This window comes from Doryrhamphus excisus, linkage group LG8 (genome assembly GCF_037039965.1).
Source record: "Doryrhamphus excisus strain RoL-2023G ecotype Guam linkage group LG8, RoL_Dexc_Guam_v1.1, whole genome shotgun sequence".
In the NCBI taxonomy this organism is placed as follows: Eukaryota; Metazoa; Chordata; class Actinopteri; order Syngnathiformes; family Syngnathidae; genus Doryrhamphus; species Doryrhamphus excisus.
The window spans coordinates 15,703,731-15,717,699 of NC_136364.1; the positions used below are offsets into that span (position 1 = coordinate 15,703,731).

A 13,969-nucleotide genomic window follows, 5' to 3' on the forward strand; every position below is an offset into this window, starting at 1 on the left:
TCAGGTGATACACTTATTTCAAGACAACAAAGCCATTATGCTTGTTTTATCAGAATATGAACAGCTGGTATGCAATGCATTTATTTCTAGATAAGTTTGGGGGCCATATTAGATATTATGAGTGCATGTCAGGGGAAGGCCTAGATGGCCTTGCAGGAATGGAAACAGTGCAAACTAAATGTTTGTTACAAGACATGAATGAAAACTAGGTTTAAGACAGACAGCAACAATGACTACGTTTCGTCGTCCTCCTCTTCTTCATGTGTGACGCATCATGTCCGCTTTCACTGGTGTTTGGAGCTGGACATTTTTTATAATCAGAGCTTATGAGACGGTCACCCGAAGGCAGGTTATCAATCAGCTCGTAGAGAGTAAAGACACAAAAGCAGATTTCATCATAAGCCGTCCTGGTGCCGCATTCAAACAGGCAGGCAAAGGCCACAGCGGGCGGCAGGGCGCCAGGTGAGGGGGGCAGCTCAATGTAGGTCAGGTCGGAGTATGCGCAGGGACCCTCATAGATCACCCAGGGGCCACGCCAGCTATCGGGGTCCCGGGGATAAAGACTTAGGAAGAGTCCCAGATCCTTGCGAGCGCTGGTCCACGTTGGGTGGGAGTACACCACCCAAGTGGGTGTGAGGAAGTCTGGAGAAGTGGCGTCTGGGATGACTGTCAAAGGAGGCGTTTGTGAACGGTGATCAAGATTCGGAAAAAACTGCAGGGGAGCCGGAAAGCCCACTACGCTACCATGACAACCGTTTCGAGGCTCCACCAGCCGCTGCACTAGCTGCCCCTCCTGAAAGGTGGCGCCACCATCCAAACTGATGGCCTGCACCCTGTAGCCCAGTCGGGTACGTGCGTTACAGTACAACATGTTGGTCCCGTCCTCCTCGTCCACTGACACCATCTGACACTCCACACTCTCTGGACCCGGTACTGTTTGCCCGAAACGCCATGTTCGCCCATGGGTGTCGCTGTGGAAGCAAAAAGAGTGTGGAGCCGTCTGGCAAAGTTTTCCAAAGCACTGTTTGCACTCGATGTGGTAGGCGTAGGCCGGGATGAGGAGGCGCCCGGACTTCAGCTGGATACCGTGGCCTGGACCCAAGGCAAAGGTGGCCCATTCTGTAAAGGAGCAAATATTATACATCCGTCAGTATGGGAACTGAGCTTTTGGGGGAATCACTTATGTGAAACCACCTCAGAAAAAAGTTTTGCTAATGTTTCCAATCACATCTAAAGCTTGTCTAACCTTTAATAGTGTCTCCTATGACCTGCTGGGTGAGGTCACTGACCGGACTCCACGTGACGCCGTCATCAGTGCTGGAGATGCAGCAAAGACGAGTTAAATTCTTCCCTGTTGCCAGTTGGAAGGATTCGGGGGTGTGACCCAGAATGGCGATGAAGAACAGGAAGATTGTGCTGGTGAACTCGTCATACACGGGACACGGGTTCATGGAGCGATGGCCCGGCAGGTACGCTGTGGCGAGGACGTGCATGCCTTCCCACTGATGTAAATAAGAGACAGACAGGATGATTAAGAATGTTTGCATACTGTTTTCTTTCTATCCAAATACCAGTCTCCTCTTGAGTTTTTCAGTCTTTAACCCTTACGAGATATTATGTGTGTTGAATGAATATAAGTGGAATTTGTGGGTATTCATTTTGAAATTATCTGTTTCTCAAATTAGCCTAATGTGGCTAAACGATCACTCCACATTGATTCATGTTAACATTTAAATGTGCAATACTGGCTTTCATTTTTACATTTGTCCACCAGATGGCACTACTTTTTCCCATTCAAAGCATTCATTCGTTTTCTACCACTTTTCCTCACAAGGTTCGCGGGGGGTGTTGGAGCCTATCCCAGATGTCTTGGGGCGAGAGGCGGGGTACACCCTGGACTGGTTCACAGTCCGTTCACAGTTCCACATGTCCAAAAGGAGTAGGAAGAAGCAAAGCTTATTAAATCCTACCCCTCCATCTGGTACTTTTACAATCAGTAACTGTTACATTTGTTCACTTCCTGCTTTCCTAATATAGTTTGTTCATTCATTCATTCATTTTCTACCGCTTTTCCTCACGAGGGTCGCGGGGGTGCTGGAAGCCTATCCCAGCTGTCTTTGGGCGAGAGAGGCGGGGTACACCCTGGACTGGTGGCCAGCCAATCACAGGGCACATATAGACAAACAACCATTCACACTCACATTCATACCTATGGACAATTTGGAGTCGCCAATTAACCTAGCATGTTTTTGGAATGTGGGAGGAAACCGGAGTACCCGGAGAAAACCCACGCATGCACGGGGAGAACACGCAAACTCTACACAGAGATGGGCGACGGTGGAATTGAACCCTGGTCTCCTAGCTGTGAGGTCTGCGTGCTAACCACTCATCCGCCGTGCAGCCCCCCATTCAAAGCATGCAGCAAAAATTAACTTATACTGTTTTCTGCACAAATGCCTTGCTACTGAAATCATATCTGACTGTATCTCTAATTGTGTTATATAATAGACTAAGTTTTGAAATAGTTTTAAAAAATTTTGTAATTTAAAGTTGGATAGATAATTACGGTAAGATGTATATTTGAGGCTGAACTAGGCTTAAAAGATTGATGTGTTAAAAATTCATTCATTCATTTTCTACCGCTTATCCTCACAAGGGTCGCGGGGGGTGCTGGAGCCTATCCCAGCTGTCTTCAGGCAAGAAGCGGGGTACACCCTGGACTGGTCGCCAGCCAATCACAGAGCACATATAGACAAATTTGTTAAAAGTGAGTAAAATAAAATAAAGCTGATATTTTTTGTCATTTTGGGTCAAATGTGTAAGATTCTTAAGGACCTCCTAGGGTTACACGATGACTGGTTCTCACCTCCACATAATTCCTGTAGAAAGTTCCCCTTCTTATGACCAGCAGGTGAGCCTGGGAGTCTGACGGGCTTAGTCTCTCCTCGCAAAAAGCGAGAAAGGAGCGGCAATGGCGCAGGTAGAGCAGTGCCGGCACCCTGTAGGTGATGCCGTTCGACTCCTTGTGGAAAAGGACTGATCTTGCAGGAAAATAAGGCACCCTCATGATCTCTATCTGTCAGTACAGTAATAAACATGAACACAAACTGACTGCGGCAAACAAAAATGAACATTATTAGATTTTGTAAAGGCAGAATTTGCATTAGAAATCACATCTTAGATATAAAAATAGTTACATACTGACTTCGATGATGTTTTGTGAAGAGATGTTGCCTGGTTTGCAGCATATGAGAGGTGTGAGCTTTTACTTTAGTGTTTTCTGTGAGGGCCTGCTGGGTGAGGTGGGGGCGGCGGGGTAGGGGGTAGCGCATACCCTCTCCACAGTCACTATTCATTGCTGCAGCTTAGCATGCTGCTCACTGACCCAGAAAGGGACTGCACTCATCAAGTCTATAGCTTTGGATGATTCAGCAGCATAGAGCAGCCATTGTGGAGATGGAGGTCAGGTGGTTGCTGAAAACATGACACCCCCCCTAAAAAAAAATCCTAGAATGAATAATGAGTATGTATGAAATAATCATACTAGTGAATATTATTTTTTCATACACGCAAAATTGTATTTAATAAACTCAGCTGTTTTTTATTTGTTGACAACAAACAGCCCTGGCTCCTCCGTGTGACGTCATCACACCGCGACCGATGTCCACATGGTAGCTAGCAAGTTAGCGTGCTGTTACATTACTAACCTCGTTTCATCAACATTGACGGTTATTGTGATAATATAGAAACACAACCACGAAATACCATTACGTATGGAACCGATAATTTCTATTGATATATATAATTAAGCCTGAGAACATCCTTTTTTTGTCCGACGTAAGTACAAGCCAGCTCAATGTTTTTAGCTCTGTGACTAGTCGACATTTATGTTCAATAGTCTTTGACGTTACGCGTTATAGATTAGGAAAATTCAGCGTATAAATATTTATTAGGTAAACTTGCCTTACGGTAACATTTTTAAATCTGTTTAAACTTTAAAAATAACCTGACTAATTAAGCGGTATTAATGTTATACACAACATAAAGTGCTCACACTGATAATGGCGTTGCTGTGCCACAACATAGGCATTTTTTTTACAGTTTACTATTCTCGTAAAACTTTGTGACTGTAATGATAGTACTTCATGTAATATTTTGACTATTCCCTTGTATTTTTCTTTTCAGTGTGGCCCCAATACAGTACTTGTAGGTGTCAGCATGGCCAAGCAATGGCGTGAGGGACACTCCACGCCCATTTTGTGTGTAAGTGTGTCTCCAGGCACTGAGGGACTTCTTGCCTCAGGTTCCGAGAGCGGCGAGGTTGCCGTTTGGAGCCAAGAAGGAAACATCGTAGGTCGCCTCAAGCTCTCAGGTGAAGATGACTGCACCAGCATGCTGTTCTCTCCTGCAGGCCTGCTTTTTGTGTCACACGGTGACGCGGTCACCACGCTTGACCCCAGAAACTTGAAGGGCATCGTGGAGGAGTTTAGTGGGGCTGGAGAGGAGGAGATCAACTGTCTGGCATTGAATGAGACTGGTTCAGCTCTGGCCGTGGCTGATGACTCCGGGGCTGTCAGGATTGTGGAGCTTCCCGGGGGGAAAGTGTGCAGGACTTTTCGCAGACACACGAACATCTGCTCTTCTGTGGCTTTTCGGCCACATAGACCCAACAACCTGGTGTCTGCTGGACTGGACATGCAGGTCAGAAAAGGGGGAAGACTGTAAACCTTTAGCTTCAATTGAAGAGGTTTCACAAAGGTTAAGCGCTAATTTTGTGGGTTGAAATTATTAAGATTAAGATATGCCTTTATTCGTCCCTCAGCGGGGAAATTTGTATTGCACAGCAGCAAGAGTACAGAGTCAGTTAAGCAGTACAAAATACACAATGTAGACAAATAAACAATATAAACAACCCAAGTATTAACAAAATCAACAGTTTTTCCCAGAGTTATATGCAATGCAGTATGTAGATAATATGAAACAAGATGAGATATATGTCCAGTCTATACACTGAGATCTTGTTAGAGAATTAATATGAGGCATTATGGAAATACTTCATATAGAACTTAGTATATTGGACATTATACGGATATTATTTGGACATAATTGTAACTATAGGAAAATATATTGTGATCCATAGCGTGTTTTATCAAGTGTCAATTATGGCGTAACAGTTCGACTTTCTGAAGGCAACTCAAGATGCGATGATGAAATATTCACACTTCAGCTACAATTTAACCAAAAAAAAAAAAACATACTAATGTCCTGATTTTTACCTTTCAGGTGATGCTGTGGGGTCTGCAGAAGACACGCCCCCTTTGGACACTCAACCTCCAGGACACAGCAGAGGAAGAAGACGACCACCAGCAGCGTCCCGGTCAGCTTTTTAACCCCCCTCTGGCCCACTGCGTCTCAGTGGCCAGCTGTGGAAACATTTTGGCTTGTGCCGCAGAGGACGGGCGCGTCCACCTGATGCGTGTGGGCAGCGGCTCCAAACTGGAGCAGCAGGGGGCATACAAGGCACACTGTCAGGGAGCCTCTCAGGCCCACTTTGTCAATTTCTTCTCCCACCCTTACTGGCTGGCCACCGGGGGGAACGACGGGCACGTGGCTCTGTGGGACATCAGCAAACACCCTGTGGTGACTCCAGAGGGGGAAATAAAAGGCGTGGCCACTCCGCATAAGAAGGGAAAGACTAAGGTAAAGAGGAAAGAGCAGGATAAAGCAGAGGTGACAGAGAAAGATGAGGGGACTGAGAAGCCCGGACCCAAAGTGAACATCAACCATGGGGACAAGATAAACTGGTTGTGCCCTGCTTTGCTCAAAGGAACACCCAGTTTACTTGTGGCAGATCAGAGCTCCACTCTGTCAGTCTACCCTGTCTGACCTATAGATCACTGTATTACGTATTTGACTGCAATATACTGTTTTCACTAAAGTGTGCTTGGACTATACACCCCTATTTGTTTTCCTCGACTGTCTTCTTCCTGTCGGCATCTGGCTGTTTTTTTTAGAAAGGACAGAACAGGAAATGCACTTTTGGGGCTTTGGTAAAACAAAGTAAATGACTTGTGGGATTCTGTGAGAAACGGTACACGTTTGTTTATGTTTGACATGTTGAGCCTGAGGGCGGCACGGTAGACTAGTGGTTAGCGCACAGACCTCACAGCTAGGAAACCAGGGTTCAATTCCACCCTCGGCCATCTCTGTGTGGAGTTTGCATGTTCTCCCCGTGCATGTGTGGGTTTTCTCCGGGTACTCCGGTTTCCTCCCACATTCCAAAAACATGCTAGGTTAATTGGCGACTCAATTGTACATAGGTATGAATGTGAGTGTGAATGGTTGTTTGTCTATATGTGCCCTGTGATTGGCTGGCGACCAGTCCAGGGTGTACCCCGCTTCTCGCCCAAAGATAGCTGGGATAGGACCCCTTGTGAGGAAAAAAGCGGTAGAATGAATGAATGTTGAGCCTGGCAGCCCGTGGGACAAGGGATAAATCTGTCCCAGGAATTACAGACTGGCCCACAGGTTTAAAATTTGTGAGCTATACTAGCATTTTCTCCCAGCTTTCTGACATTCATTGGACATCTTTTTGGACATTTTTCCTTCATTTGTTTTATAGCAAGCAAAAAAACTTTTTTTTTCTTCTTTTGCAGGAATAAATTGTGATTTATCATTACAAATACATTGTTCACATTCAAAAGGTTCCATCAGAAAGAAAATGTATCAGCATTTAAAAGGCACAAAGCTTCCTGTTGTGATTACAAATGTATCTGCAGAATATTTATCCATGATTTCTTAAAACTGTCTGGAGTATAGGCGTGTTTTGATGCAGCCTTATTTTTATATTGAAGTACTTGATCATTATGAGATTTGCACTGCAAAGCGAGCAAACATTCCTTTTTAGCAAATTGGAATTTCACAGCCTTGACTGCATGTTTTCAGCCTTGACTGCATGTTTTCAAGTGTTCATCCTTTCAAGTGTCTTGAGTCTGTTTGTAGACATGATGGTGGATATTGAGTTGACGTTCGAGCTTGGAAGTTCTACACGTTTACAGTTTCGCCAGGCTCCTCTCCAATCTCTGGATGTCAGCTTCCCCATCGTCGCCTTTTGTTCCGCGGGCGCTGCACTCTATGAATTCCACCTTCATTGGCAGCTGGCTGAAATCAAAGTCCTTGCCTTTCTTCCCCAGATAAACACTTGCACCCGCTGAGCCGTCCTGGGAGCTGAGAGCTGCTGAGCGAGTCACCCGAAGTGTATTCCTACGAGGACGAGGCAAGTGACTTGTATTATCTGTTTATCGTCAATTCTGGAAAATTCAATCTATATTCTTTTAACTAAGCCAAAATGACTTGAAATAAATGGGTGGCACAAAATGTCGCTACTCACAGTTCCTTTTCCAGTTGCTGCTGAATCAGTTTGGCAGATTTTGCCATGGTGATGTCTACAAAAAGACAAAAATTGGACTGATCGGTACAACTTTTTCACTTCCAATGTATAAATATTGCATCCTTTAAAATGGGACGGTGTTGATCCGTTATCAGCTGGACTAAAGTGGACGCTAATATAGTTTTGATATGGCAAATCTTAAGTATGATGAAGTGCGGAATTACAGTTGAAGTTTAGTCAACTGTAAATTTACACCACAATTTTGCCTCTTTTTGCATGCATTCTCCAATCGGCGTACAACTGGGCGTGCATCCTGTTGCGTTGTTAATACACTGCGTGAGTCCAACTGTGATCTGAATGTACTTTTTTTTTAATCACAAAATGCCCCTTCCATGTTGCATCCTATTAGCTAGCTACACAAAATGTCAACCGAAAGCGTCATTGCCCGTCTATGATGTCGCAGCAGTGGCTCTGCATAATATAGCAAGGTTTGAGCGACTGTATTAAACCCCCCTACAGTTCTGTGACACCACAGGAAACTGTGTTTCTGTGTGAAATCGACTGCTTGTATGAGATTTTGGGTTCTGATATCAGCCCGATATCAGTATCGAATTGGGACACCCCTGTGTATCATTGCGTATCGAATGAGCGTGGTTTCACCTTGTTTGTTGCATGCCATCAGAAGAGTCGGGGCATTCCTACAGATCACAGTGTCCGTCAACAGGACGTACAGGAACTCTGCCACGTCTCTCACTTCCTTCTGGAAGATGGCACTGTCCACCACAAATACAATGGCTCTGGAGAGATGCAGAGAAAAAGAACGGAGAGAGTTGTAGTAGGATTAGACATCACATTGTGTACGTTCTTCCCACCAAAATACCTAAAAGCTATTTTAAAAGACGGCGGTTGAGTGGTTAGTGCGCAGACCTCATAGCTAGGAGACCAGGATTCAATTCCACCCTGAGTCATCTCTGTGTCGAGTTTGCATGTTCTCCCCGTGCATGCGTGGATTTTCTCTGGGTACTCCGGTTTCCTCCCACATTCCAAAAACATGCTAGGTTAATTGGTGACTCCAAAATGTGAGTGTGAATGGTTGTTTTTCTATATGTGCACTGTGATTGGCTGGCAACCAGTCCAAGGTGTACCCCGCCTCTCGCCCAAAGACAGCTGGGATAGGCTCCAGCAGCCCCCGCGACCCTCGTGAGGAACAGCGGTAGAAAATGAATGAATATTTCTTTTTTTAAATTTAAGTATCAGTTAAATCATATTCATTAGCAGTTCGACAGTTTAATGGCTACACTTTACTGATCACCATTATCTTAAAACTAGGATCATTTGTTTGGATTTTTGTTCTGCACAAGCAAAGCCTCTTGTAATATGAGGTGGGACGCAATAAGATGGTGAACAGCAGAGCATTGACGTCACAGTCTCTTTGGTTTGCATAAACATCTCCGCATATAAGACGACCTGTCTTTTGCACAGTTTTATGTTCGGGTCAATACATAACTGGCCATCTTTGTGTTCTCACCTGGCTGCTGACTTGAACTTCTCCAAATACTGTGGCCGGAGACTATCATGACCTGGCAGGTCTATCAGAGTCCAGATAGTTCCCTAATCAAAGTGAAAAACACACATGCTTCAGTTTCAACAACAATATTAATAATAATAATAATAAACCATACCCTGTCGTTTTTCACTTTATATGGCGCGCTACTGTCAGTAATAGAGGTCTGTGTCCGTTTAAACTTCCCAGACAGAAGCTGAGGAGGATACAATAGTAATTATTACAATGTTATAGTTTCAGTTAAGCATTAGCGTCTACTTACACGGCTGAAAAGAAGTGTTTTGCCACCGTCACACAACCCGACCAGCAGCACCGCACTTCGGACTGTTTTGCTGGTGAGAAAGTACTTGAGGAAGACTGTTGGGGGGGTAAACAAAATGTTCACATGTAAATTATTCGGCGATATGACGTTAGCTTCAGTTAGCATCGAGCTAGCCTCAATAATTCGTCCAACACAAGAAATTTAATCAACAAAACTCCAAAATATGAATTAGAGGTAATATAAATACGTTATTTAAGACAGGATATTCCGGATAACTTTCCAAAACTCAACATTTAGGCCTATCCTAGCTTGCTATGCTAGCACTAGCATGCTAACAATAGCGATGAAGCTAACATACCACATGTGATGATAATTGCTGCTAAAGCGACAAGAACTCCAATGAGAAAAACTGGGTCCTGGTCTTCAAGTTGCTGGAGTATAGATTCAATGTAAGGCTCTAATGGGTTTTCCGGAATCTCTGTTTTCTCTTCCATTTTGCCGGTGATGTCTGCCTCCATCTGTCAGTTTCCAGCTAACGTTATGAAGAGTAAAGTGGGACACGTCTACTTCTTGGCGAAGAGCTTGTAGATAGGGCAGTGTGCCTGCAGGGGGCGCTGCGTCACAGCCATGTTTTTTGATATCAAGCGATATCAATTGCAATATCTTATAATTTATTATAATTGTTAACTTATGACACAAATCAAGAGAAAACAACCAACAAGAGGTTGCAGTTGACGCCCATAAGAACATTGTAGTTAAATTGTAGATGTTTGTTGTGGATTAGATTGTCATTGGAGCGCTAACTTTAGCCCTCTCCCACACTCTATGCGTCTTTTACGCACAGTGGATATTTGACTCCTCTGCACAATGTTCGACGCCATTGTTCTATAGCAAGAGCAACACTTTGCTTCCAGATTACATTGCGATGTGCTTATAGGCTTGTTGGACATTCTTTGAAACCTTTTTTTTTTATTTCAATTGTCGTCAATTATGCAGACTTAAATCAGCAACACGCCCAAACAAGAAATGGCTTTAGTGTTTGTTTATACTTTTTGCACTTGTTTATTTAGTGTAACGATGGGCACAGGTTTTATTTATCGCCTCCCGGGTATCACTGTGCAGAGGCAGCGCATCATAACGGACCAGAGTGGCAGCAGCACTGGACCACCCGGTACCGGATCACATAACCAACTCAGGTGAGCTTACCTCCACACCTACTATGTTGCAGATCACAGGGACATATTGTGCCATTTATGTTTTTAAGTCATGTTAAGTCATGCATACTGTCTTTGAAGATCTTAAGGACATTTTGTTGTATTCACTTTTGTTGTATTTCACAAATCCTTTTGTCAGTGTTGAATGAATGTAGGTCAAATTCCACAGATATTCATTTGTAAATAAATAACAAATGATAATTAAAATTATCATCTCTGGTTCCCAAATTAGCCTAAAGCATCACACAAAATTGACACATTGTCCAAAAAAAAAACGTTCAACTGAAAATGCTGATTTTCATCCCTTGGTTGTCTTCATTCATTCATTCATTTTCTAACGCTTTTCCTCACGAGGGTCGCGGGGGGTGCTGGAGCCTATCCCAGCTGTCTTTGGGCGAGAGGCGGGCTACACCCTGGACTGGTCACCAGCCAATCACAGGGCACATATAGACAAACAACCATTCACACTCACATTCATACCTATGGACAATTTGGAGGCGCCAATTAACCTAGCATGTTTTTGGAATGTGGGAGGAAACCGGAGTACCCGGAGAAAACCCAGGCATGCACGGGGAGAACATGCAAACTCCACACAGAGATGGCCGAGGGTGGAATTGAACCCTGGTCTCCTAGCTGTGAGGTCTGCGCGCTAACTACTAGACCGCCGTGACGCCCTTGGTTGTCTTAACAAACCTCAATATGTTAATTTTTAATGTTTATATTTGCCCACCAGATGGCACTATCTCTTCCCATTCAAAGCATGCACCAACATTCACCAACATTTGACACCTTTTACTTTACACTTTTTTATGCAAAGGTGCCTTTCTACGAAAAAAAAATATGAATGTGACATTTTTTTGTCATTAGGACCTTGACTGGCAGTTTTATAAGAAAAAATAATGCATGTTAATCAGTAATTGATCCATTTCAGGACCTAGTCATAATAATAAGCAGATATATCTCATCATGTTTTATTTGTGGAGTTATATTTTAATATAGTAAGTGTACCATTAGTTAGAAAAGCATCATGAATGTATTTATTTCAAAACATCAAGGACCCATCAAGGGTTATCACCTCTCTCTTGTCCTGTGCATTAGGAACTGGTGTCAGTATGCTGTATCCAAGGCCGTGTCCTGTCAGGTGCCAAATGGCACCGAAACCACCGTGCAGAGGGTGTTCCAATCTTGCCGATGGCCTGGACCTTGCGCCAAAGTCATCAGGTACTGTAGTTTTGCTTTATTGGGCAAGGCATGGTAAGCTCAAGTTGAAATAGATGCCTTGTGTGTCACTATCAGTTAGGAGCACCATGCGGTTTTTCCACAGCCAATGAAGTCATGATAATACATGAACACATAAAAGACTAATGTATGAGTTTTTATTCCATCATTCCCTGTTTGCTCACATGGAATTCTATTCCAATACAATAAATCCTTATATGTAATAAGTAGTTATTGTTTTTTTCTCAGCTACAGGACCGTCGTCAGACCATCTTTCAAGGTTGCATACAAGCAGGTGACCGCACTGGAGTGGAGGTGTTGCCCCGGGTTTGTTGGCCAGGAGTGTCGTCAAGGTAAGCTGATTTTTGAATTAACACAGTGAGCGGCTAAAAGTTTGTCTCAAGGCCTCAAATAAAAAGCCTTGTGCTCTTCGCCACATCCGTCTTGTGTCGATTTAGCAGCAGCGGGGAGTTCGCTATTGTTGTGCTTTTGTACAGCACGTGGTCCTTTGACATGAATACAATGTAAGCCTTAAAAACAGACATACGTATAAAACACTTCAAATACACTATTCTTGTAGAAGGTCAGCTTTAGTTACTCGAATGAATGAATCAATACCCAAGTGGAACTTAAAGAGCTGAGGTTGTACACTACGCTTTCTCAGTGATGGTCAGCGGTGTCCTTCTTGGATACCGCAGACCACTTGCGGCAGTGCAGTCATCCTGAAGAAGTATGTGGAACAGTCTGGTGGTTACACATGAGTGTGTATATACAGTACAGTACTTTGTGTGCAGTCCTCTCACAACCACAAGACACATACTAGACATTAGTTGTGTCTTAATTTGTGCATTTCCGTCCTCTCACACTAAGCATTTTGAGCCCAGAACAATGAATTTGCAGTGAAATAGTCGCTAACTTAGCTATGTAGCGGAAGTCGTAATTGATTGTGGTCGTATGAAAGATAATACAGAAGGGAAATGGAATGGATTAATTTGAAACACTTATATGCTAGGACTACGTTAAAAAGCCATAGCATTTCAGTATGTGGAATCAAACTATGGAATGGATTGAGTAAGGAACTCAAACAATGCACAACGATGAGAGAATTCAAGAAACAATACAAGCAGTTGATGTTTGCTAAATACAAGGATGAAGAGTCTTGAACCAGTCATGATGTGCTATATATATCACTATATTGACACTTACTATGGTACCCATTATGTCATTGTATGGTCATATCACCTTGTACTTCGGTACGTGACAAAAAAATTTAAAAAAATAAATAACATTTAAAACTTATTAGGAAAGCAGGAAGTGAACAAATTGATTGTAAAAGATGGAGGGGTAGGATTTAATAAGCTTTGCTTCTTCCTACTCCTTTTGGACATGTGGAACTGTGAACTGATTATGTGATGCATTCAATTGTAATCTGATGCATGTTCAAATGAAATTAAAACATTACCATTACCATAATAAGGCATTACTGGAAGCACATGCTATAGGCACACCTTACAATCCGACCTATTTCTGCGTTCCTAGAGTCAGCAAGTGAGGTGTTGCTGCTTTTTCCATCAGTGTTGAAGAAACTGATTCCGTAGAAATTCTACATTTGATCAATTTTACTTAAGATTTTCAGATCAGCCCACAAAGATGTTCGTACTTGTCTGCACCCTTAATCACCGACGCTCATTGTATCTGGGTGGGCCCCAAACTCTCAATCACTTGCTGTTTCATAACACGCCTCATACATAGAAGCGATCCATGTTGACAATGTTGTTGTTATTTGTTAATTAAATACAAGCTATCAGCAAAAGGTGAAGTCTGTGCCGAGCAGGCGACAGGGAGTGAGCTCCACCTCCATGACACCATGCAGTGCACGTCTGAAAGTTGTAAAAACCCCTCCAAAATGCAACCCAGCCCCTGGCGACACATGCATGGGTGTCCAAACATACAGATGTGTATGATGTTTCTTCATTCATTCATTCATTCATTTTCTACCACTTGTCCTCATGAGGGTCGCGAGGGTGCTGGAGCCTATCCCAGCTGTCTTTGGGCGAGAGGCGAGGTACACCCTGGACTGGTGGCCAGCCAATCACAGGGCACATATAGGCAAACAACCATTCACACACACATTCATACCTATGGACAATTTGGAGTCACCAATTAACCTAGCATGTTTTTGGAATGTGGGAGGAAACCGGAGTACCCGGAGAAAACCCACGCATGCACGGGGAGAACATGCAAACTCCACACAGAGATGGCAGAGAGTAGAATTGAACTTGGGTCTCCTCGCTGTGAGGCCTGCGTGCTAACCACTCAAT

The 13,969-nt window shown here is 43.6% G+C and overlaps 4 protein-coding genes across 4 annotated transcripts in view; 2 read left to right on the top strand and 2 right to left on the bottom strand.

Moving 5' to 3' along the window:
• Positions 1 to 9: 9 nt before the first annotated feature.
• Positions 10 to 3,293, bottom strand: neu4 (sialidase 4). Its single transcript, XM_058079263.2, has 4 exons — positions 3,202 to 3,293; positions 2,867 to 3,076; positions 1,247 to 1,502; positions 10 to 1,119 (listed from the first exon to the last, which is right to left on the bottom strand). The coding sequence occupies exons 2-4, from the start codon at positions 3,065 to 3,067 to the stop codon at positions 212 to 214; spliced, it is 1,365 nt and encodes a 454-aa protein (XP_057935246.2). The 5' UTR covers positions 3,068 to 3,076; positions 3,202 to 3,293; the 3' UTR covers positions 10 to 211.
• Positions 3,294 to 3,641: 348 nt separating this feature from the next.
• wdr53 (WD repeat domain 53) lies at positions 3,642 to 6,461 on the top strand. The gene is made up of 3 exons (XM_058079270.2): positions 3,642 to 3,837; positions 4,186 to 4,701; positions 5,284 to 6,461. The coding sequence occupies exons 2-3, from the start codon at positions 4,219 to 4,221 to the stop codon at positions 5,884 to 5,886; spliced, it is 1,086 nt and encodes a 361-aa protein (XP_057935253.2). The 5' UTR covers positions 3,642 to 3,837; positions 4,186 to 4,218; the 3' UTR covers positions 5,887 to 6,461.
• Positions 6,462 to 6,935: 474 nt separating this feature from the next.
• Positions 6,936 to 9,811, bottom strand: srprb (SRP receptor subunit beta). The gene is made up of 7 exons (XM_058079276.2): positions 9,575 to 9,811; positions 9,217 to 9,311; positions 9,073 to 9,150; positions 8,919 to 9,001; positions 8,051 to 8,187; positions 7,391 to 7,445; positions 6,936 to 7,263 (listed from the first exon to the last, which is right to left on the bottom strand). Exons 1-7 carry the CDS (start codon positions 9,732 to 9,734, stop codon positions 7,053 to 7,055), a joined length of 819 nt encoding a protein of 272 aa, XP_057935259.1. The 5' UTR covers positions 9,735 to 9,811; the 3' UTR covers positions 6,936 to 7,052.
• Positions 9,812 to 10,059: 248 nt separating this feature from the next.
• LOC131134230 (uncharacterized) overlaps positions 10,060 to 13,969 on the top strand; it is a 31,974-nt gene continuing 28,064 nt past the window's right edge. The window contains exons 1-3 of the mRNA XM_078792911.1: positions 10,060 to 10,412; positions 11,529 to 11,651; positions 11,898 to 12,001. Coding sequence (XP_078649037.1) covers positions 10,243 to 10,412; positions 11,529 to 11,651; positions 11,898 to 12,001 — 397 coding nt within the window. The 5' untranslated portion in view covers positions 10,060 to 10,242. The remainder of the gene's footprint in view (positions 10,413 to 11,528; positions 11,652 to 11,897; positions 12,002 to 13,969) is intronic.